Source organism: Plecotus auritus (assembly GCF_963455305.1).
Source record: "Plecotus auritus genome assembly, chromosome: 6".
In the NCBI taxonomy this organism is placed as follows: Eukaryota; Metazoa; Chordata; class Mammalia; order Chiroptera; family Vespertilionidae; genus Plecotus; species Plecotus auritus.
In genome coordinates this window covers 154,677,566-154,701,706 of record NC_137773.1, presented here as the reverse complement: position 1 = coordinate 154,701,706, position 24,141 = coordinate 154,677,566, and the positions used below count along the sequence as shown (strand labels likewise).

Here is a 24,141-nt window from a genome sequence, read left to right as displayed (position 1 = left end):
AAGCCATTCTATAAGGATTAACAAATATAATTTCTAAGGTTTAAAGAGGAAAAAATAATTAATAGCATAAGTATCTAAAAAAAGGTAACCCCTACTTTTACATTCAGCATCTTACCAAGTAAAAACATGATTAAGATAATGGTCCAAAATGTAGGATCTTAAACAGATATTCCTGAGACATAATAAATTGGGCAGGAATTGGTCTTCTCTTCTGTGGTTGAAATCAATTGTGTCTAATGACCCACCCAACCAGAGCATCCTTTGTCCATAAGAACTGACTTCTAACGTTCTAACAGGATTTAGTCCAGTGCTACAAAGATACAATAAAAAGGAAGTTGGTATATATTACAGAAATTCACAAGTGATTTCAGAGTTTAGAGTATAGTTAATGTCTTATAAAGTCATAAAGGAAGCCATTTATGCCAGGGGGGGAAATAGAGGGAAAGATGATGCTCATACCCCACCCATATCCTATAAAAATCTGAACATCATAGTGCTTTGAATGTTTTCTATTATTAGCAACAACGAAACACTTGAATCATTTCTGATACAAGTTGATCAGAGTAAGTATATAAACACACAAGTCTCTATGAAGTAAATTAGTAGAAAGATGAGATTTGAGTCATGAAAGTACACTTTTCATATCCCAGCTTCACATTACTGTAGTGTTGAGAGCTGCTGACAGACTCAATCATATAAAAATAAACAAGGAACTCTGAGCTTAGGGGTTCGTTGTCAGCCTCAGAAAAGCCCTTGGTCATGCTGCTGCCCTGAATCCCAGTGGAGTTGCTGAGTTGAGAACAGACTCTGCAAGTGGAGCTTGAGACACTGAGCTTTAGTTGTTTTATATCAGCTGTGATGCCGGCTTTGCAGTGAAAAGATTACTTATTTGAAGAGACATTTGGAAATAATGGGCCTGTGAACTGTAATAATAGGGCCATGTTCTTTCCCAGTTTCCAAGCACTCTGATGAGCTCAATTTGGCCCTCACAACAAGCTGTGAGGTAGACAGAGCAGGTTATCTTCCCTCCGTGCTTCTCAGTGCAGAGAAGTAAAGGTTAGATGGCTTTCCCAAGGCCGAAAAAACTTGTAAGCTTTCAAGCTAGCTAGAGTGGCTCCATGACCTTGCATCTACTCATCTTCTCCTGAGATTCCTGTATCCATCTGCCTTCTCCAGAAAGCCATTCTTGGGCTCAAATAGGACATGAGTCCTCACAACACCTTGTATTGTAGCTATTTGCTTATTGACTCTTTTTCAATTATTTCTCCTTATGATGCTGCTCTTTTTATTTTATTTTTATTTATTTTATTTTTAGTTTTGTGTTCTGCACTGCTTGGTGTTAAGAAAATAAGGGTAGAATTGAATTCTGACTCAAATGCTAAGCCTCTTCCAATACTGACTCTAATCTAGGTGTATCCCATTCACCTAGCATTTTTCTGGAACCCATATCTACATACCACAGAAGTTGTAGCCAATTATATATTTGTCAGCTTCCATTTTTATCAAGATGGTGAGCTAACCCTACAACTTGAACTTAAAGAGCATCTGGTTCCTTAATCCTGTGTCAGAATTATTTGAAAACTTGTTACCACTTTCAAATATTATGGAACAAAGAAGACATAATAAAGAATGTAGTTAACCTACTTTATGTATACTGTCAAATTTGGGAACTCTAGAAAACCTAGCGAGTCTAATCCAGCCCCTCCTTCTGCAGATGAACAGAGAGGATCAAGGTGAGTTTAAAAACTTATTCAAGATCACACAGCTCAATGGCAGAGCCAACAATTGAACCCAGGTCTTCTGCCCACCTTTCCAAACAAGAGCTATAGCTTCATTAGTTTTAAAAATAGTGGAATCCTAGGTCCTGCTATTGCTCACCCAATTCTTCATTTGTATTAGACATTTATTTGTATCTGTAATAAATGAAACTGCCAGGTATGTATGTGGCTCAAGAACCATATGAAAAAATTTTAAATATATGCTGTATGTAGAGACTGGATGTCAGATATCTGTTTGTAGCGTCCTATACTCTGTTCACCATAAATATGATCTCTATCCTTAGATCTATGCCACAATCCTAATTCATATTTCTTTGTCTTTATCATATGAGAACCACTGAGCAGATTTCCAAAAGCAATCCACTGAATAAGTAGAGGGATAGAAGGAGGACAGTCTGAAAAATATGAAGTGATTAAAAAACATTGTTCTAACTAGTTGTTCAAATTCAAAAAAATTTTAGAACCCAATTAGAAACAAAAGTCATAGAAAATGTGAACATATTGTGTTCCTTAAATAACCAGATGTTCTTTCCTTCCTGAAGGCAGTAAGGGCTAGGAATAAAGGTTTAAAACTATTGTTTTAAGTTAACTGTGAATTTTGCAAATCTGTTTTTACCCTTTAGCAAATAAAATTCTAATACGGAAACATAAGCAGAGTAATTTTCATTGTTTGGTGCTCTCCGATTTGTGTTATGTGCTGAAGTGTTAACCTTATCACAAAGACTTATTACAAATGAAATACAGTACATGGATTAACATTTTAGATTTTGCTGTAAGAATTTGACAGATACCATTTGTTTTGAAGACTAGAATGTTCCCCCAAGAAATTTCTGGTAAGGTTGCAAGCAATTCTTTTATCTGTGACTGTTATTGTTTATGGAAGAAAATGGCTAGAAATAAGACAATTTAATTTTAGAGTCATTCTTGTACACAGAACTACACTAGGAAAATAGTTTGTATAATGTTCTTATGCTTGGCCAATTCTGATTTGGCTTTTGTTTGGAGTTATATTAAATATTGCCTTTTTAAAGTGTAAAAAGTCTGAATAGTCAGATTTCAGATTATATGTAACTTTTACTCTTTTAATTCTAAAAAAAAATCCCGACTGTTAATGCAACTTTTTAAAAGTCACGTGGCTTTGGTAAAATGTCGTACATCAAAATTGAAAAGTGGTGAATGGACTCAAGCCTACTACCAGGCAGGTGACAGTAGTAGAAAAAGCTCTGTGCCAATAATGCCAGTGTGCTTTTCTCTTCTCTGAGCAGTAAGGAACTAAGAACCACACAGACAGACTCTGTAAGGAAGATGCACAGTGCTCATTTGTTTACTTCTGTGATGTTCCCATCGGAGGTCCTATTCACATTTTTTAATATGTTTCTAATCTGACTTTCTGTTACACAAAGAAGGTGTTACTTTTGTCGTTTTCACACTCTTTTCCCTAAAAAGCTGGAACATTTATCTGAAAACTACTATTCTTTAAGAATCCTTTGTTTTGTGTTTTCCTTGTTAGTGACCGAAAAGGGTGTTTTTTTTTTTTTTTGCTTATATCTGAGGTACATGAGTATATGTCATTCTCTTTTTCCTCAATTTAACTATAGAAGAGACCAGAATTCATGGTTAATTCTGTTCTGATTAACAATAAACAAAATGAAATCTACAAACCAATCCCCTGCTTTTTATCTGATATTTTATAAGTAAAAGCAATCTAGATTCTTATGGAGAAATATTTATTTAAAATAGATTACTTAAGTTTATAGAGCTATTAATTCTGAGGGTGTGTTTAGAAAGGCATGTGAGGCCCCAAATGTGAAAGTATTAAAATATTACACTCCAGTGCAGTGAAATGTATGTGATCTGTCCTTGAGGTAAAAAATGAAGTGGCTGCCCTGTTTCACGTTGACTGGCTCTTTTACCCCCAGAGAAATCATTTAACCTTTGCTGCCTTGACTCAGGTTCATTAATTGTTTTTTTTTAAAAGGGATAGGTGGCTAGTAAGGCCTTAATTAGCCTGTAATCTCTAAAAGTAATTTGTAGCTCTACATTCTGTGAGAACCTAGCTGATCACTTATTGTCCTTATTATGTATGAGGTAGTAGCATGTTTGAAAAGAAGAGGCACTACTTTGAGTAGTTTCTGGTCATCTTACTTTGATTAAAAGTTATAACTCACAGATTATGACAAAAAGATTGTAATTTAAGACTGATAAAAGAGAAAAACTTAATTATTTTTAATATAAGTCATGTCCACAAATATTTTAATTGCTCCTTAAGTATATTAGTTCAATAAATTCAGTATTGCTAATTAAAAACTTTAAATCTATTGATTTCATAGGAATAAAAATCAATACATTCAAGCAGTAAACTTAATCATAATCAATTAACCATAATCAATTAACTTTTATTTAAATACTTTAGACAAGAAGTTATATATGTTCCAAAAAATACAAAAGCAAAACAAAACCACCAAATGTTTTCTTGTAGAGAATTTTTAAGTACACTTCACCCATCCAAGTACTGTTATGATTGGCATATTGGGAAATGTCAGCTAGGTTTCCATACTGCCGGGTGGTGGCTGGACCACTCAGATGAACCTGGAGCCCCCGCATGGGTGAGGCTGGCCCAGCTGCGCAGGAGGCCGCTTGGCTCTGTGAGGGGCTTTTGCTCTAGTATTTGATGTGTAAGGTCCTCAAATGCCGCTAGGAACATTGTTTAGGTGTCTTCATATGATTTGAAATAGTTCTTTATTTGGTTGTTTTTCCTGTTTTGAAGAGGAACTTTATAGTTTCATTTCTCCACATTGTTTCTCTCTCCAAAATGCTATTTTTATTCATTCAGCCAAAATTTACTGGGCTCCTGCCATGTATCCACAGCATCTAAAATTTCTCAGAAGTCTTGGTTGAAACCTGTAAAGGAGGATGAGCAGGATTTGTAGCAAGTGAGAGGAATATCCCCTTGGCTAATTCCCTCATCTCCTTGAAGTCTTCTCTTAGATCCTATCTTAGTGAGCACCCCTATCACCCTGCAGACTGGCCTGCCCCCACTTCCCACTGCCCCAGCACTCCTGATCCCTTATCTTGCTCTACTTTTTTTCCCATAGCAACTGCCACCTTCTATCATAGTAGACTAGAGGCCCGGTGCATGAAAATTCATGCACTGGAGGTGGGGTCCCTCAGCCCGGCCTGCCCTCTCTCACAGTCCAGGAGCCCTCAGGGGTAGGAGGCGACCTGGCGATTAGGGGAAGGTGACGCCCCATCACACCTCTGCTGCTGCCACTGCTGGCAGCGCAAGCCTCGGCCGGCCCTGGTTACCTGAGCCTCAGGTGGCCCTGGGCAGCTGGGAGCTGCCATCTGAGGCTTGCCTGTGCCTCAGGCTGGCCCTGGGGGGCTGGGGGACTGAGAGGACTGGGAGACTCTAGAGGCAGGCATGCGGGGCGGGCCCGGCCTTGCCGTGCACCTGCTGCCCCGGTGGGGCTGAGGGGACTGGGCGCTGCCATCTTGTGACTGTGGGCGCCGCCATCTTTGAGGGTGTGGCAGTCAATTAGCATTGACTTATTGGTTGTGGGCTCCACCATCTTTGAGGGCAGGTCAGTCAGTTAGCATATTCCCTCCTTATTGGCTGTGGGTGCTGCCATCTTTGAGGGTGAGGAAGTCAATTAGCATATTCCCTCTATTAGATAGGATAATTTATTTATGTATGTTATTTTTTATTTCGTCTTCCCCTGCCAATATATCAACTCTATGAAGGCAGTGCTTTTATTTTTTTTTCAACTACAGTTGACATTCAATATTATTTTATACTAGAGGCCCGGTGCATGAAATTTGTGCATGGGGGTGTGTGTGTCCCTCAGCCCAGCCTGCACCCTCTCCAATCTGGGATCCTTCGAGGGATGTCCGACTGCCCGGTGGGATCGGGCCTAAACGGGCAGTCGGACATCCCTATCACAATCCAGGACTGCTGGCTCCCAACTGCTCGCCTGCCTGCCTTCCTGATTGCCCCTAACCTCTTCTGCCTGCCAGCCTGATCACCCCCTAACCACTCCCCTGCCAGCCTGACTGATGCCTAACTGCTCCCCTGCCAGCCTGTTTTCCCTTAACTGCCCTCCCCTGCAGGCCTGGTCACCCATAACTGCCCTCCCCTGCAGGCCTGGTCCCCCCCAACTGCTCTCCCCTGCAGGCCTGGGTCCCTCCCAGCTGCCTTTCCCTGCAGGCTTGATCACCCCCAACTGCCCTCCCTTGCAGGCCTGGTCCCTCCCAAAGGCCCTCCCCTGCTGGCCATCTTGTGGTGGCCATCTTGTGTCCACATGGGGGCAGCCATCTTGTGTGTTGGAGTGTTGGTCAATCTGCATATTACTCTTTTATTAGATAGGATAGAGGCCTGGTGCATGGGTGGGGGCCAGCTGGTTTGCCCTGAAGGGTGTCCCGGATCAGGGTGGGGGTTCCCTTGGGGCGTGGGGTGGCCTGGGTGAGGGGCCTATGGTGGTTTGCAGGCTGGCCACGCCCCCTGGTGACCCAAGCGGAGGCCCTGGTATCTGGGGTTTACTTATCTTCTACAATTGAAACTTTGTAGCCTGGAGCAGAGCCAAGCCTTCTGCTTGCTCCGTGGCAGCAGCCATTTCTGTTGGGATTTATGGATCTTCTATAATTGAAACTTTGTAGCCTTAAGCGAGGCCTGGGCCGGCCAAGGTGTGCGGAAAGCTTGGCTTCCTCCATCGCCCAGGGCAACTCTAGCCTCCTGCTCTTTCCAGCTCTGTGGCTGCCGCCATTTCTGTTTGGGTTTATGTATCTTCTGTCATTGAAACTTTGTAGCCTTGAGTGAAGGCCTCAGCCGGCAAGGACAGGCGGAAAGCTTGGCTTCCTCCATTGCCAGGGAAACCCAAGCCTCCATTCTGCTCTCTTTGGCTGTAGCCATCTTGGTTGGGTTTATTTGCATATTTGCTCCTGATTGGCTGGCGGGCGTAGCTTGTGGGTGTAACAGAGTGAGGGTTAATTTGCATATTACTCTTTTATTAGATAGGATTTGTTTCATGTGTACAGCATAATGGTTAGACATTTAATTTAAGAGGTTCCAGTGAAGAAGGCAATGCTTTTAGTATCTATACTAATAAAAGGGTAATATGCTAATTAGACCAGGAGACCTTCCGGACATCCTTCCGGACAAAGCCATGGTGGCAGAGCCGAGGCAGAGGCGGTTAGGGGTGATCAGGCCAGGAGGGGAGGGCAGTTGTGGGGGGGGGGGTAATCAGGCCGGCGGGGGGGGGGGGCGCCGTTGGGAGTGAACAGGCCAGCAATGGGGGGCAGTTTGGGGCGAGCAGGCCAGCAGGGGGCGGGCAGTTGGGGGCGATCAGGCTGGTGGGGGGGCAGTTGGGTTGAGCAGGCCAGCAAGGGGGGGCAGTTGGGGGTGAGCATGCCGGCAGGCAGAGTGGTTAAGGGCGATCAGTCAGACAGGCAGGTGAGTGGTTAGGAGCCAGCAGTCCCGGTTTGCAAGAGGGATGTCTGACTGCCGGTTTAGGCCCGATCCCACCGGCAGTCGGATATCCCCTGAGGGGTCCAACATTGGATAGGGTGCAGGCAGGGCTGAGGGACACCCCCCCACCTTCCACGTGTACAAATTTCATGCACCGGGCCACTAGTATTTTATATTACCCAAGTTCCTAAAATAATGAAGGGAGGGAGGGAGGAAGGGAGGGAGGGCAGGTGGGAGGGAGGGAGGGACTAGTTACTCTAACTAAACCCTCATTTTCTCTGCCAGAGGAGAAATTAACCTGATTATTACAATTTAGTTCAACAAGTGCTTATTGCAGGTACTAGTGATAAAATGGATTAGGGAGCTGGTTCCCTCTTCACAGTGCTTGCAATGCAATGCAGTAGGTCTAAACGGTGGTGTGCCAAAGAAGCCCCTGAAGATGCCCCTGTGAACATCTATTGTGGGTTCACTAGATATCTTCTGCTAATGTGCCGAAAAGAGTTGCCAAATATAATTTCATTTTTAAAAAATATATTTCAAATTCGCTTACCTCTGTTTTGATGACAAGTAGCTGCCTAAAATACAGTACCATACAAATATTGCTGAAAAAAATAAGCACTTAATTTGTCCCTTTAGGCTAATGGTAACATTTTAATGAGAGAAAATAAGAGCTTTTTGAAAGAAATTCATGCTATGGAGAGAACATTTTTAAATTGAATAGTTGGAAATGTTTCATCCATTTGTGATGTTCTTGCCAAAGACAATTTAAGTGTTTCACTTATTTAAAACTCTCAAAGTACACTAAAAAATTATAGAAACAAAATTTTCTAACTTGGTTACTCATCTTCCAAATGAAGAAATAAAATCAGGTTTGAGCCCATTTTTAAAAATACAGAAATGTAACATCTTCCAATTAAATTTTAAGAAGAACCATATGATGGTTAATTTTATGTGTCAACTAACTGGGCTAAAGAATGCCCAGATAGCTGGTAAAACATTATTTCTGAGTGTGTCTGTGAGGTTGTTTCCTCAAGGGGTTAGCATTTGAATCAGTAGACTAAGTAAAAGAAGATTGGTCCTCACTAATGTGGGCAGGCATCATCAACATATATTAGGAAGCACAAAAAACATTATAAGTAAATTATTATAAAAATTAATTTGAATATAGCTTGTTTCATCTCTATCTCATTTAAATATTTTATTGTGTATATATTTTCTAATGAACATAATATTTATTGCTTTTTATGTAACTGTATAAACAGATAAAGTGTGAAGGTTCTAGATATCATTAATCATTAAACAGTACAGTCTAGAAAAAGAAATCACACTTTAATAGCTAATGAGAACTCTAAGAACAACAAAATGAGTAAGTTCATTCTTTCCTCTCTATGCTGCCCTGCTTCTCTTCATAACCCTCTCTTCAGAATGCAAACATAATTGAAAACTACTCCTCATTCAAATTGCTATTCCATGTCACTTCCTCTGGGAAATCCTCCCTGATTAAATAAAATGACCCTATTATGCACTTTCATAGCACCTCCTTTCCTAAGCATTCAGCTCAGAGTAGTCTTACATAGATGTGATTATTTGCTTGTCTCATCCTCGAGAATAAACTTCTTAGGGTAGGGTAAAGACTGTTGTGTCAACATTGTACCTTTGGTACCTAGCACAGTGCCTGACACATAGGAAATATTTGGATGAAAGGATTCATGGGAAGGAAGGGGGGAAGGACGGAGGGACGGAGGGAGGGAGACAAGCAGAAGGAAGTTTCTTTCCATATCATCTTCACTCCAGTTCTGTGCTCTCCCTCTGCTTGGATTGCTCTTTCTGCCCCTCTCCTCCTACTGTCATCTTCACAACCGTCCTTCCCATCCAACTTAGATAGCACTGATTGGTTTTAAAATGACATCCAGCTTCTCTCAGTTTCCCAGTAAAACTCCTATGAAGAGCCAGACAAACAGAAACAGTATCACAGCACAAAAACAGAACAAAATAAGTTCAGACAACATACTGCCTACAAGGAGTTCAACTCAATTAAGAAACGTTAATTACATTGCCTGTGTTTACTTTATAAAGCAGGGTGCCATCCACATCCACTTAACCAGCTGCTCCTTTGTGAGATAACCCATCAAGCAGGGGTGGTCAGATAGTCATGGTCAACCCTCCTGCTCTCTGCTCACTGATTTCCCTGCCGGAACAGGCTGCTTGTGTCACTGCTCACTGCTCTTCTTTCCATTTTCGTTGCCTGAATCGTATGTGACTGGATGCAGGAGTTAGGATTCTGTTTATTCAGAAAAACTCTGAGAGCAGTATGAGATCACACATATTGCCAGTTAGCCTTTCTGGAGCTTCTTTCTGAAATGGGCATAATGGTAGCCTATTTGGCTTAGGCCCATCTCCTATTGAAGAAGGGACTGCATGGGCATTTAAGAAATGCCTTCTCTCTGAGCCTTCCATTTGTCAGGCATATCTGCAGATCAAATTAGTTTCACTCTACTTCCTTGCAGCTACTCTTTAAGAGCCAGATTCTGGCGAGCTCTTCGGTTTATCAAGTTCACAGACAATCACTGAACACATGCCCTGTGCCAGACACTTTGCTAGAGACCGAGAGGATACACTGATCTGGACAGGGCTCTGCCCTCAGTGAGGTTCCACGATGTGTGCAAGACAGACGTGTATACAACTGACCACAATGTAAGGCCAGATGGAAAAGGCAAACTTCTGTTGAAATGAGCATGTTGTCAGAGTAGAGGTAGTAGAGTAACTAGAAATTCACAAAAGGCTTCATGTCAAAGGTAGTATTTGAACTAAGAATGAGAAGCATTTCGGTCAGCAGAGAATAGTGAGTAAACGCCTGTAACATGAGTGAACAGCTTACCCAAAGTCTGGAGATACGTCCATAGGTAGCAGTGGAATCACTTAGTCATATTGTAACTCTACGTTCAACATTTAAGGAACTGTCAAACTGTTCTGCAAAGTGCACCATTTTACATTTCCACCAGCAATGTATGAGGACTCAGATTTCTCCACATTTTTGCCAACACTTGTTATATCTGTCATTTTTATTGTAGCAATTCTAATGGATATGCAATGGTATCTCATTGTGGTTTGGATTTGGATTTCCCTGATGACTAATTATGTTGAACATCTTTTCATGTGCTTATGGGCTATTTATACATTGTTCTTTGGAGAAATGCCTCTTCGGATCCTGTGCCCATTCTTAATTGAGTTATTTGTCATTTTATTATTGCGTTATAAAAGTTTTTTACATTTCTGAATACAAGACTCTTATCTGAAACATGATTTGCAAATATTTTTAATCCTATGTATATCATCTTTTCACTTTCTTAACCGTGTACTTTGAAGCACAAAATGTTTTTAATTTCTATGAAATCTAACTAATCAGTCTCCTCTTTAATCAATTTTGCTGTCATATCTAAAAAATCATTGCTAATCCAAGACTACAAAGATTTACTCCTGTTTTCTTCTAGTAGTTTGATAACTTTAGCTCTTGCATTTAGGGCTGTGGTCCACTTTGAGTTAACTTTGTGTGTGGTGTGAAGTAAGGGTCCAAAGTCATTCTTTTGCATGTGGATATCCAGTTATGTTTGTTGAAGAGACTGTCCCTTCCCCCATTGAATTTTCTTGCCCATTTGTCAAAACTTAATTAACCATAAATGTGAGGATTTATTTCTGGACTCTCAGTTCTATTTCATTGATGTAATGTCTGTCCTTAATGCTAGTACCACTCTGTCATGATTACTATAGCTTGGTACTGAGTTTTGAAATCAGAATTATGAATTCATGAGCTTGGTTTACCTTTTTCAAGAGAATCTGAGTCACTTGCCTTCCCATATGAATTTTAAGATCATTCTGTTAATTTCTGCAAACTATTTAAAAAAATTTTTTTTATAATTTACATAAAAATAATTATACTTTGTATGCTGTTCTGTACATTACCTTTTTACCCCTTTCATTTAATGCCATCTCTCTCACGGGTGTTTTAAATAGTGTCCACTGGGAAATAAGTGCTCTGTACTTCCATACAGACTAACGAGGGAAAGTAATGACCGCTTAAGATTCCACTTAACACATTGCGGACAGATCACAAGAATTCTCGCTTCATATTACACAGTGTTTTACAAAGTATCATACTTTACAAAGATATTAGCTTGTAAGAACATGTAATAAATAACTTCAAAATGCAATGGGTATTTAATTTTAAAGCATGCCTTTAACATTTATGTAAAACGTTTTTTGTACTCATTCGTAGAAACTTACCTGGCCACTGGGTAAAGCTAGCAATAAAACCACTGGTCCGCAATGTGTTAACCTAGTTGTGATGATTACTTATCACCTTCTCATCCTTCTTTCTGAGTCACTACAAAGTATGCAGCCCCCTTTTTTCTCACTGCTTCAAAGTTCCAACCAGGGAGATCCTGGACCTCAACTGATTTGATTCTTTAAAAAAAAAAAAAAAAAAAAAAAGACTTCTTAGAAGAGAGTTATTTTCTTGAAGCATTTCTGGCTGCAAACTAAGAAAGTTCAGCTACTTAGAAAAAATGCTGAGTAGACAGCCCCACTTATTGGAGTGTCCCTTTACAAATCTGGTTCAGTCCCACTTATGGGAGCGTCCCTCTACAATTCTGGTTGCCATCAGCTGCCCGACAGCAATGGAAACCCTCTCCAAGAAGTTAGAAGAGAAAAAGTGGGCTCTCCAGAGGTAGACAGCTTGCGTCCCTGTGATTGAGCATTCCCCCATCATCCTCATCCTCATCGCCCACCTAGCCACACTTCTCATTCATTCAGATTAGGTACTGGGGGCTACCTAGGTCAAAGCCTTAACGGGTACTTCTGTATTGGTATGTAAAGAAATCGAGCATCTGAGGGTCAAAGCCTGGCACAGTGGGAGCCCTTTAGGCGTTTCCTCCTGGGTCCCTGTCAGCCCTGACTGGTACCTGTCTACACTAGAGCAGTTGTTTTATATTTTGACTATCACCCCTGTGCACATTTATACAGCAAATGGGTTAATAAACTAGTACAGTGGTACCTCTAAAAGTCTACCTTCCCAAAAGAGGAAAGTTGTTATCCAAAACCACCTTTCAGGTTTCTGATAAAAGGTCCCAGAAGGTATATGAATTTAGCGGGGGGGAGCCCTAAAAACTTGGATGGGTAAAATTTACATCTTTATTTTCACTAAACCCTTACTAAAATTTAATACTTATATCAAAGATGGATGAAAGCAACAAACTGCAATATTACCAGCAGCAGCTAAAACATTTCCACTAATAGCAATCACAGATATTTTATATCACATTAGAGTTGATGAAGACATCTTGAAATACCATTTTTATATTCATCACTACTGCTAAATTATAGGAATGATTAGACCAGCCACTATATTTTATTTAATCCTATATAATAAAGAGGTAATATGCAAATTGACCATCACTCCAACACACAAGATGGCTGCCACAAGATGGCCAGCAGGAGAGGGCAGTTGGGAGGGACCAGGCTTGCAAGGAAGGGCAGTTAGGGGTAACCGGGCCGGCAGAGGAGGGCAGTTGGGGGCAACCAGGCCTGCAGGGGAGGGCAGTGGGGGGGGACCAGGCCTGCAGGGGAGGGCAGTGGGGGGACCAGGCCTGCAGAGGAGGGCAGTTGGGGGGAACCAGGCCTGCAGGGGTGGGCAGTGGGGGGGACCAGGCCTGCAGGGGAGGGCAGTTGGGGGGGACCAGGCCAGCAGGGGAGGGCAGTTGGGGGCGACTAGGCCAGCAGGGGAGGGCAGTTAGGGGCTACCAGGCTGGCAGGGGAGGGCAGTTAGGGGTGACCAGGCTGGCAAGGGAGGGAAGTTAGGGGTGACCGGGCCAGCAGGGGAGGGCAGTTGGGGGCGACCAGGCCTGCAGAGGAGGACAGTTATAGGCAACCAGGCCTGCAGGGGAGGGCAGTTGGGGACAACCAGGCCGGCACGGGAGGGCAGTTGGGGGTGACCAGGCTGGCAAGGGAGGGCAGTTAGGGGTGACCGGGCCAGCAAGGGAGGGCAGTTGGGGGTGACCAGACCTGCAGGGGAGGACAGTTAGGGGTGACTAGGCTAGGAGAGGAGGGCAGTTGGGGGCAATTGGGCCGGCAGGGGAGCAGTTAGGTGTTGATCAGGCAGGCAGAAAGCCAGCAGTCCTGGATTGTGAGAAGGATGTCCGACTGGGATCGGGCCTAAACAGGCAGTTGGACATCCCTCAAGGGGTCCCAGTTTGGAGAGGGTGCAGGCTGGGCTGAGGGACACACCCACCCCACCTCATGCATGAATTTCGTGCACCAGGCCTCTAGTACCTTAATAAAAAAGCACATATCACCATTAGAAATTTGTTCAATATTTTGATCGCTCTATTTCAGTATAATTTGTTTTCTTTAAAACCCAATGTATTTTATTTTGTGCATTTAAACACATTATTCTGAAAAGGAGGCCAGAGTCTTCACAGGAAAGAGAGTAGTCTGTGGCACAAAAAGATTAAGAACACCTAATGTAGATATTATATGAGGAGCATGCAATTCATGTGCCAGTTGTTAACACCAGATATTCAGGGGGCTTTGCTTTTAAGGCTGAGTTGTATCAAAAGTTACTGAGTAAAGCCCAGGTGCCTCAGTTGGTTGGAGTATCATCCCATACACTGAAAGGTGATGGGTTCGATTCCCAGTCAGGGCACTTGGCCCAGTTGCAGGTTCCATCCCTGGTCAGAGCATGTACAGGAGGTAACCAATCAAATTTCTCTCTCACATTAATATTTCTCTCTCTCTCTCTCTCTCTCTCTCTCTCTCTCTCTGACTAAAATCAATTTTTAAGAGTTATGATCAAAAAGAAAAAAATTTATAGCACTACCTAAGCTTTAGAGAAATAAAACACCTAATATCAGTGTTCTTTTTAACAATGATATATGAAATCTAGAATTAAAAAATCAAGAAAGGCAGCATCCATCTACGTGGACTCTTCTCAGTGCACTCACTCAAGAAAATGTAACTCTGATCTCTGTGTTATTTATGTTTGTTTTCTCATTTCTCTCTTCACTTAGATCTTTCAAAGTTCAGTACTGATACTTCATTGTTATGCTAAGAAAGCACCACACACACAAAATAACACACAGTGTAAGTGTATGACCTTAGTAAGAGTGGGTTTATATAATGAATGAATTTTTAATTCCAAAATGTTTTACTGGAATTACTCTGAAAATTGCATTGGAAGTGTGACTGTGCATGGTTTCCTTTTACCAGGCCTCCATGTGCAGCAGCTTAGTCTTTGTTGCCTTGGCAATTACAAAAGCAGGTAATGAAAGGAAAGAAGATGGGGATAAATTCTTCAAACCAGGGTTCTGGGTCCCATAGACTTATTCTTGGTGATTCAGATATCCTAAAACCATTTTTTCAGTTGCTTCTATTTTGGTAACATTTTGTTTAAACTTATTTTTAACATTTCCAACGATAAAAATTTACAATATAACTTGTATATCAAATTGGAGTATTTAGGAGCAGTTTTTACAATCACCTCTTTCCTTTTCCCTTTACATTATTGGGAGTTGGGAACCAGTCCTAGGAAAAGACAAATGGGTTTCCTAGATTTCTATAAAGTAAGGCTTCCCCTTCCCATCTGCTTACATTCCAGGAAGGAAAAGGGTGAAGAGTTCAGTAGTGCTGAAAAGAGCTAACCAACTATCTAAAAGGAGTATTCTAAGACCAGTATTAGTAACAAAGAAAATGTATTGGCCTAAATTACTTCCCATATATTGAGGGGCATGTTCATCTGGCATCCTCCTGCATGCTAAGTTCAATAATATAAATACATTAGGAAAAGGAAAAGAATTTTATTTCTCTGTTGGTGTCTATTTATTGTGTGAAGCTACAGTCGAGCATAATGCACAGGTGGTTTAAAATGCCTCTCTGCCATCTGAGATCTTGGCTTGCCAGGGTAGAGAGGGAGATGTCACTTCAGGGAATTGGGCTTATTCGCTATGTAAAATGAGGCTGGCGTGGCTTCAGAGGTTTTGTCTGGGTCTTTACCCAATTAACAGTTTTTTGCTTTTTTAAAAACTTCTTGTAGGCCTTTAAAATGTTTTTTTTTTTTTAATCTGTAGATGCAAAAATCGAAATACTTGAATTTTTCTGCCAATTGCTATATACTTCCTGTCAAAATGGGAATCATTACTATATTAACCGAAGGTCATTTTAAACCTGGTATTGAAATAATATTCTAATTTACAACCTTGCTACAGAGTTGTTGTTGTTTTTTTATGAAGATCTATGTTCACTTGATGAATGATTTGTATCCACATTTTGGATTTTGGAATATTGTAAAAAAATCAAGCTAGGTTTTAATTTTCCATATCTGATGTTTTCTGAGCTTTTTAAATATTAAATTTTGGCATTTAATTCATGGTATGGGTTGTTTAAAAAAAAGTGGTTTAGATAAGGAAGGTATGGATCAATATACTGTTATACATAAATATGTATAGTAAGTATTTTCTTAATAACAGGTATAATATAAAAAGAAAATCAACTCAGATCAATGAGAAAGGAAATAAAATACAAGTCTAGGTTTGACAGTAATATCCAGATAATACCAGTTATTTTATGTATATTTTAAAATGGGAGCTTTGTGCGCATTTAGGATTATAATGTCTGCCTTTTGATCCACTGTGTCCCTGTATCTAATTTTAATGAAGAGGGCAGTGTGTGGCAATAAGAAACAGCGATGGTGAGACCTTTGCGGACCCTCTAGCAATCAGTGAATATCAGATCACAAATTTCCCCAGCTTTAATTACAGGCAAAAGAAAAGACAAAATTAGCATTTTAATATAGAAATATCTTAGGCTTTAGGAGAATTATGATAAATCTAATGTTGCCTAGTGAACCAAAGAGGGGATATTACAACAAACTGTCTCCTTAGGAATATTTGTTTAAATAAAGGCAACAATACTTCATCCTTATCTTTTCTGGATAATTATCGCTATTTCCGGCTGTTCTTTGTTCCAGGTTTAAAATACCTTTAGTTTTTGGGTTGTTTTTTTAAAAGTAATTGGCAGTGTTTGTTTTCTATAAAACTATAAGACGGGAAAATTTTCGTTAGCTTGGCACTAACAAGGTAATTATTTTCGGGAGAGTTTTGCTCTCCCGCTCAGCGCACTGGTGCCGCGGCATCTCTGCACTTGGATGCATTCAGGTTATCTCGTTCCCGTTACAGCATATTAAACTAACTCCTCTTCCATGGCGGAGGCTTGCCCACCTGTCTCCCCTAAAACACCTGCAACATATGTTTGCATAACCCTGTAATGCTTTGCCTTTGGGGTCCTGAGAAATTCCCCCAGAGCTTTTTGCTTATAAACAGCTGAGCAATTCGTTTTTCTAATGATGGTTGCTTTTCCCCCAGCATTGAGGCAATAACATATTCACTAAAATAAGAGTCTCATTTTTCATCAGAGAGAAACGTTTGACGTGTTTTTACAGTGCCGTTTCGCCTTCTGAGCCATATTTTTTCCCCTTTCCTAATCTGGCATGCTAAAAATTAAGGGTTGGTAGCAAAATATTAGGGGAAAGAAAACTGAGTAATTCTTCATTTGTCAAATATTTTCTTTCCTTCATGCCAAACATACACAATATTGTAAATCTAAATCAATATTTTCTATTAAATGCTACAGGAACTGTATCATTTTAATTTAATGTAAGAATTGTGACCAATAAACTATAAAAATGATAATAATTTGGACATATTGCAGAAAATCACTTTAATTATTGTAATCACATGAGCTGGCAAGCAAATGTGCAGTAATGGCATAGTATGGTTTTACAATTTCTTAAAAATTTATAAATGTATATACTCAGAAATAAGACAGCCTTTCTTCCATATGAGATCCAGTGTGCATGATATATTTTCCTATGTGTTTTTGCTTGTTAAATGTATTGTTTAGAAGACTCTATCCTAAATTTAAGAATGATTATCAGAGGCATGAAACATCACTTTCTCTTCCTAAATGTTATAGTTTTTAAGTTATTAAACTGTCAAATCTGCTCTTAAAATAAAGGTCTGTTTGTCAGTGCTTGGTGGTATCAGAAGGTAATCACAGCTTCCATCTCATTCATTTCCATCCAGTGCCCAACACTGTGCTGTACACTTAGTGTTCATTGTCTCATTTCATCCTTACTGCAGTTTTGCATATGAGGAAACGAGATAAGAGAGTAACTGACTCCTCTCAGTGGCTCATCAGCTAGTAATGGGTGGAGCAGGGATCTGAGCAGGAGGCTCACAGATTCCTGATCCCCTCCCTGCCTCCCGCACCAGGCATCCTGGGCCTTTAAAGCAGATGGGCGAGCTATGTTTACCTAGTCTCTTTGTTTAACATATAACTTTAACTCTCCTTTAACTCCTTCTGGCACATTCATAAATCAGAACAGGGATCACTGGAATTGCTTTTCTTTGGCTCTTTTCCGTTCTACCTATGTGTATATATAGCCAGCCCTTTGAACAGGTCCGTGCTGTTCAAAACAGAATGAATACTTTAGATTAACTTCCTTCTGGAGTTCCATATGACGATTCAAAAGGAGGCAGTCATCTACAAGGGAGGGTTAGGAGTTAGGGGATCAATCTGGAAAGTATTGTTTGTAATGCCCTTTGTTGGATGTGTTTGATTTCACCAGGCTTAGAACAAGGAAAATTGCATGTACCATCTTGTAGTTAATTGTACTACTTGTAGAATCGTGTAGTTAGTGTGGGTTAGCATTTAAATATTTGTATACTACTACAACAAGCTGAGTTTGAGCTTAAAATACTGAAATAGAACCGGGGGGAGGGGGGGACTGGCAAGGGGAGGGGGTTTTGTGCTCTCTACAGACTTCCAGTGCAGAGTAGAGCAGAGAGGAGTTATCCACCATCAAAAGTCACACCCAGCAAGGGACAGAGTGTGTGTTTTACCTGAAATGACAGTAAGGAGCAAGCTTACTATCATAGTATAGACTAGAAGTGATGAATGTTAACTGTATCAGCGAGGTTAGATAGCTGTCAATTAGTTTTATCCCTTACATTGAATGCTGTCATTTCAGTACTACTTGTAAATTGATTTTGTGATCCTGCCAAATTAACAAAAGTGTTTTAGAAATTCAGAAGTACAGCATGAGCTTTCTTTTGTTTTGTTTTTCCATATAGTTCCCTCTAGGACACTTGTTTCCAGCACTCTCTATAAGTCCTTTTGTCCACAAAGCTTTAAGATGCTTCCCAAAAATGCAGCCTGTCTATGCCATGGGTGGAAATTTCAGCATTCTTCTTATATTACCATAAAATAAAATGCTGAATACACAGTTTCAAGGAGAGCTCCTCCACCAGCTTGTTAACAGAGAAGAATGGAATGGTACTTGGGAAGTTAACCAGCTGCAATCTTGTATATTCATTTCCAGTCCATCTGGGTTGATCTAGGAAAGGCATGGTAAGTCAAGGTAGACTGGATTTGTGATTTCATGTCTTCATGTATGGTTACGTAGACTTCCCAGATCATGAGGCATAATTGGTATTCCTCTGTGCACAGACCTAAGATAGGATTACCATTTTGCCATCTTTCTATCAAAGAAAAATTCACTGAAACAAAAGGATTTTTTAAATGTACATTGGTTTGGAAAAGCTTATAATAGTTGAAATCATGACAGTGTGAAAATGGGTTTTAATTAAGTATGGATTGTTCCAATTCAGGCAAAAGCATAATATTAAAGTTGTCGACATCACATGTTCTGCACAATGAGAAGTTCCGCAGTCTGCTCTTACATACAGAGTTGCACCAGGGGGTTAAGGGTGGCGGGGGGAGGAGGGTTGCAGGCTGATCAGCAGACTTCCAGTGCAGAGTAGAGCAGAGAATTTTAGTGGCTCCTATATTTTAGAGGAAATTCTACGTTTTAAAAATTAAAAGTCAGAACTGTTGTAGTTCTATAAAATTCTCTTTGGAAAATATCCTTCAAAATAAGAAAAACAAATTTCTCTTTTAAAATGTTTCAGTTGCATAAAGTTAGAATTCTGCTCATTTAATCTCATTCCCCTAAAGAAACTATTGTATTTTGGTACACAGTAGCTGTGTGAGAATATATTGTTCTAAGTTTTCTGACCTTATTTAGAAGAGATTAAGCTAATTTAATTAAAAGAGAAGAACTAGCCAAAATCGGTTTGGCTCAGTGGATAGAGCGTCGGCCTGCGGACTGGGGGGTCCCGGGTTCGATTCCGGTCAAGGGCATGTAACTTGGTTGCGGGCACATCCCCAGTGGGAGGTGTGCAGGAGGCAGCTGATGGATGTTTCTCTCTCATCGATGTTTCTAGCTCTCTATCCCTCTCCTTTCCTCTCTGTAAAAAATCAATAAAATATATTTAAAAAAAAAAAAAGAGAGAAGAACTATAGGTATGTTGAAGTACTGTCAGTACTGAATCTTAGTGTCAAAAGTATTTGTGCCCTTTTTATTTGTGTCTCTATGCATATATTGATTTTGATAGCCACACATTGGTTTACACATGTCAGTCATGTAGTCTGTCCTGTCCATTACAAGCCACAAGCCACATGTAAAATGAGCACTTGAAGTGTGAGCACTTCAAGTTGAAATGTGCTATAAGAATAAAATATACACTGGATTTCAAAGACTTTGTGCAAAAAAAAGAATCTGAAATGGCTCAATAATTTTTATAATGATCACATGTTAAAATGACAATATTTTAGATATACTGAATTAAATAAAATATATTGTTACATTTAAATTCACTCGTTTCTTTTTTCTCTTTTTAATCTGGTTGCTAGGAAATTTTAAATATGAAGTTTGCTTTCTGATCTGCATTGTCTTTCTGTTGGGCAGTGCTCGCCTAGATCATCTATCTGTCTACATTCTTAATGCCTTGGTAACAGCATCATCATCTCAGACAGAAAACCCTATTGAGTAACTTTTAACTGGAACTTCTGATTTTAGTTTATTACATTTCAAATGCTGTTTTTCAACATCCTCTTTTGATTTCTTTTTTTTAAAGTCCCAATATAGTGGTACTTTAAACTGCCTCTTCCTTTGATACTAGTAAGTCTCCCAGGAATTTAAATAGGCCTCCGTGAAAGCAATACTTGAGCCTCACTCATGTGTTCAAGTTAGATCATTATTCCTAATAATGGCTTTAAGTGCTTAGATAGATCAGCACTTCGGTCTTGAATTGCTTGTCATTTCTTATAAAGATGTTTCAAGAAATTGCTCTGTGCAGTCCCCTCTTTCATTGTTTTCTAGCAAAAAGTAACATAATCCTTTGTTAGTTTGTTGGAAGTCAGAGAAGAAAAGTCTTTTATATTAGTCAAAACAAAATGTATTTCCAGGTACTGAGAATAAAGAACAAAATTAGTCATGAGTGATGGTCCTGCAGAAGTTAATTTTTGAAATAAGTCATGAATGCACTCACAATCCGCCAGTAGCTTCATTCAGCCTCTATTTTATTTTCCCATTATGTTGGGTCCAGGTTGTCATCAGCTACGGCAAGGAAACCTATGTGATTCCTTGAGAGAGAGAAGTTGCACTGTTAGACTTAATGGTATGGTAGCCATGGAAGCATCCGTTATCTTCATCAAGGCAATTCAGATTTGATTATTTTAGAACTGTGTGCTGAATACCAAACCAGTGGCGTAGGAGCTGGAGCTAAATCAAGGGATTGTCATTTTGTTAGATGATTAGGGCTGACTTGGAGGAGCTATGAAAGGGTTGAGCTGTGCAAATATTCTCTTTTCACCAGAAAAAGAAAAGGTCCATCATGGCCATTAAGATGCAGCTTGTTAGCTTGATGAATTTCAAACTGTTTAACCTTAGCAATTACATACCCCCACCTACATGCAAGTATCAGTGCCTCAGGATTTTGTCTCCAAGGATTGATACCAAAACATATTGGTAATTTTTTATTAAGATAAAATGCAACCTTTCTATGCCCAGATAAGTATCTTAAAGGACAAGGCATGTTCTGGTTCAAAATCCTAAGTATTAACTTGAATTATATGTTCGTGAACATTGGAACACATTTATTTATAAGGTTATTTTAATTTTAAATAAAAAATATGTGATTTAACATTTTAGAGATGGTATTTATTTAAGTAACACCTTATTAACATGTTACATTTTTATAAATTAGACGAATTTTTAATAAAAATTAAACTATTTTTAATTTTGTGCCTATGAGGAACTGGATACATTTAAATAATAGACACATTAAATTAATAGCAAAATATTTAGTCACACCCTATCTATGATTCAGGGACATTTCTATAGTGATTATAAATAATATTAAATACCAGAAAGGGCAGTGTATTACTTCTTTTATATAAATGTATGCTTTTTGGTCAATTTGCTTTTGTTTTGTGATGATACTCTGCTAATATTTCCCCTACGTAGGTACTTATTAAACTCGTATATAAGAATAGATGACATAGAAATTGCTAACTTTAAAAGAATTGCTGAATTCTTGAAATAGTTTATTCAAGGAGAAGAAAGACTCGGTGTGCCATCTAGTGGACAAATTTAGTATTCTGGGTATCAAAAACTAAGCTCTTCCTCCAAAATGCAGCTTTCTTGACACTTTGTATCTCTTGGTCCATTAGCATAGATTGTGTTCCTGTTAAATTTCATATAATTTTTCAGCTTTGTTGTAATTTTATCTTATTGTGTTTTGGAAAGTCATATTGAAAGTGATCAAAATCATAAAAAAGAAATCTGACAGGAATAAATTTATGTGAACTATTAGACAAGTAAAGAAAAATATATCAGCCTTGGTTGGTGTGGCTTAGTTGATTGGAGTGTTGTCCCATACATGAAAAGGTTGTGGGTTCAATCCCTGGTCAGGGTGCATGGAAGAAGCAGCTGATCGATGTTTCTCTCACCTCTCTCTCTCTCTCCCTTCCTCTCTCTAAAAAAAAAAAAAAAAAAAAAAAAAATCCATTAAAAAAAACTTTTAAAAGAAAACTATATTAAAACAATTTCAATCTTTAGTCAGGACTAAGATCAGTTAAGGCAAAAGTTCAACAATAAAAGCAAAACCCAAGTACACTAATTATTAAACTTCATTATTTTATGTATTTTTTTCCAGAAAGAATATAAAAACAATGATTTTATCCTTTTGTATGTTAATGTGTAATTTAAACAGCTCTATACATTTTAATTTATTCTTTTTTTTTTCTATAGAGAAATCCAAGACCAGTGACTTATCAGTTCCATCCAAATTTAGATTATTATAAAGCACGGGGAGCAGACCTTATGAATAAAAGCCGGTAAGCCCTCTTTCTCTGATTAAAGTCTTAAGTCACAAAGATACTCTTGGAGATCATCAGGAAATATTGCACATTTGCTGAAAATAATTTTCCAGTTTGGGGCATCTCAATGGTTAATGCATATAATGAATCTTGTTAAATAAATGATCCAAGTTTTTTAATCCGAGTTTCTTTAAAGGCATAAGAAAATAATATACATTGATGTCAGTGGTGAGATGAAAAATTAAATATGAGAGTGCTTGTTTCAGTTTGAAGTTAGGCAACTTCATTTTTCTAACACTAATAAACCTAAATAAAGTGTGCCTACTTGTATAATATTTTTCTAGATCCTTGCTGTTGATTGAAAAGAGGCAGTTCTATAATATATTTTTAAATTATTTCAGTAACAAAATTAAAATTGATTTTCCCAACTGTCTTTGGAACTACACAATAAGCTTATAAAATGCATCTTGTGTGTGCATTCGTGATTACATACATAGAAATTTTAAGGGTCACTGTAGGAATTAAAAAACATTAAAATCCTACTTTTAAAAGAAATTAACATTGGCATAAAGGGTTGATGAACAGTTTTGTTCTTTCATAATACTATACTCAGATGTCTCAAGGGTTAACTTGTCAAACCAGAACCATCTCAAATTAGGATATAATTTCAAAGTTTACTCTAGGAGATTGAAGTGTTAGTAATGATAAATGCTGCCAAGTTGTCCCCATTTTCTTCCTTGAGCACTTTGCCTGTGTGCTAGCATTTCTTGAGGAGGCCTCCAACAGCGTAAATATACACCATGTAGGACACACACACAGCGTGTTCTCCTCTTACTTGGAGAGTTGAAAAGAAGACATAATTCCTGCCACATATAAACTCATGAGGTGATGACAAGAAGTTTACAAGGAAGTGGCTAAATTTAACATTGTATTTTGAACCCTGTGTTAGTGTTATATTACTTTTAAATTACCCATCCTTGATTTTGACGTACAGTGTAATTATGAGACCAGTTTTATAGCCCATGAGGCTTCTCCCCCGAAGCCCTTTTCTGAATGTTCATTTCATCTGACTCTTATTTCACCAATAAAAGGCTATTCCCTGTAGTCGCTTTGTTCCTTTTATTTAACAAATGTTTCATGAGTTCCACACTCTCATTATGGTAGGCATTGGAGATACACAGTGAGCAAACCTGACAAAAACCTCTGTCCTCAAGTGTCTTACAGTCTGGTCACTTGTATTTCCTTTTGTTATGTTATGTCAAGTATTTAGTTTTGTTATGTTTAAAAGAACAATATAGCCCCGCTGGTGTGGCTCAGTGGTTGACATCAACCTATGAACCAGGAGGTCACAGTTCGATTCCCAGTTAGGGCACATGCCCAGGTTGTGGGCTCGGTCCCCAACTTCCCTACTGAAATCTAAGCCCCTATCTTACCACTTAATGGCATCTAGGGCAATGCCTAACACTGGGAAGGTACTTAACATATTTGTTGTATGTATACATGTATTCTCATTTTACATTTTTCAGCATGTACTTTTCTTCTCGAAAAGGAAATGGACTGTGCCCTTTCTTTCCTCCCCTTCATGTTTTATTTTTCTTTTATTAGCTTTTTGTCCCTGCATTTTTCTTCTGA

The 24,141-nt window shown here is 39.2% G+C and overlaps 1 protein-coding gene across 4 annotated transcripts in view; it reads left to right on the top strand.

Annotated features, from left to right (window-relative positions):
* The window catches only part of TBC1D5 (TBC1 domain family member 5), a 481,832-nt gene that overhangs the window by 379,015 nt on the left and 78,676 nt on the right, over positions 1-24,141 (top strand). For all 4 annotated transcript variants that reach the window (XM_080675845.1, XM_080675847.1, XM_080675846.1 and 1 more), the window contains one exon: positions 22,442-22,527. In XM_080675845.1, coding sequence (XP_080531971.1) covers positions 22,442-22,527 — 86 coding nt within the window. The remainder of the gene's footprint in view (positions 1-22,441; positions 22,528-24,141) is intronic.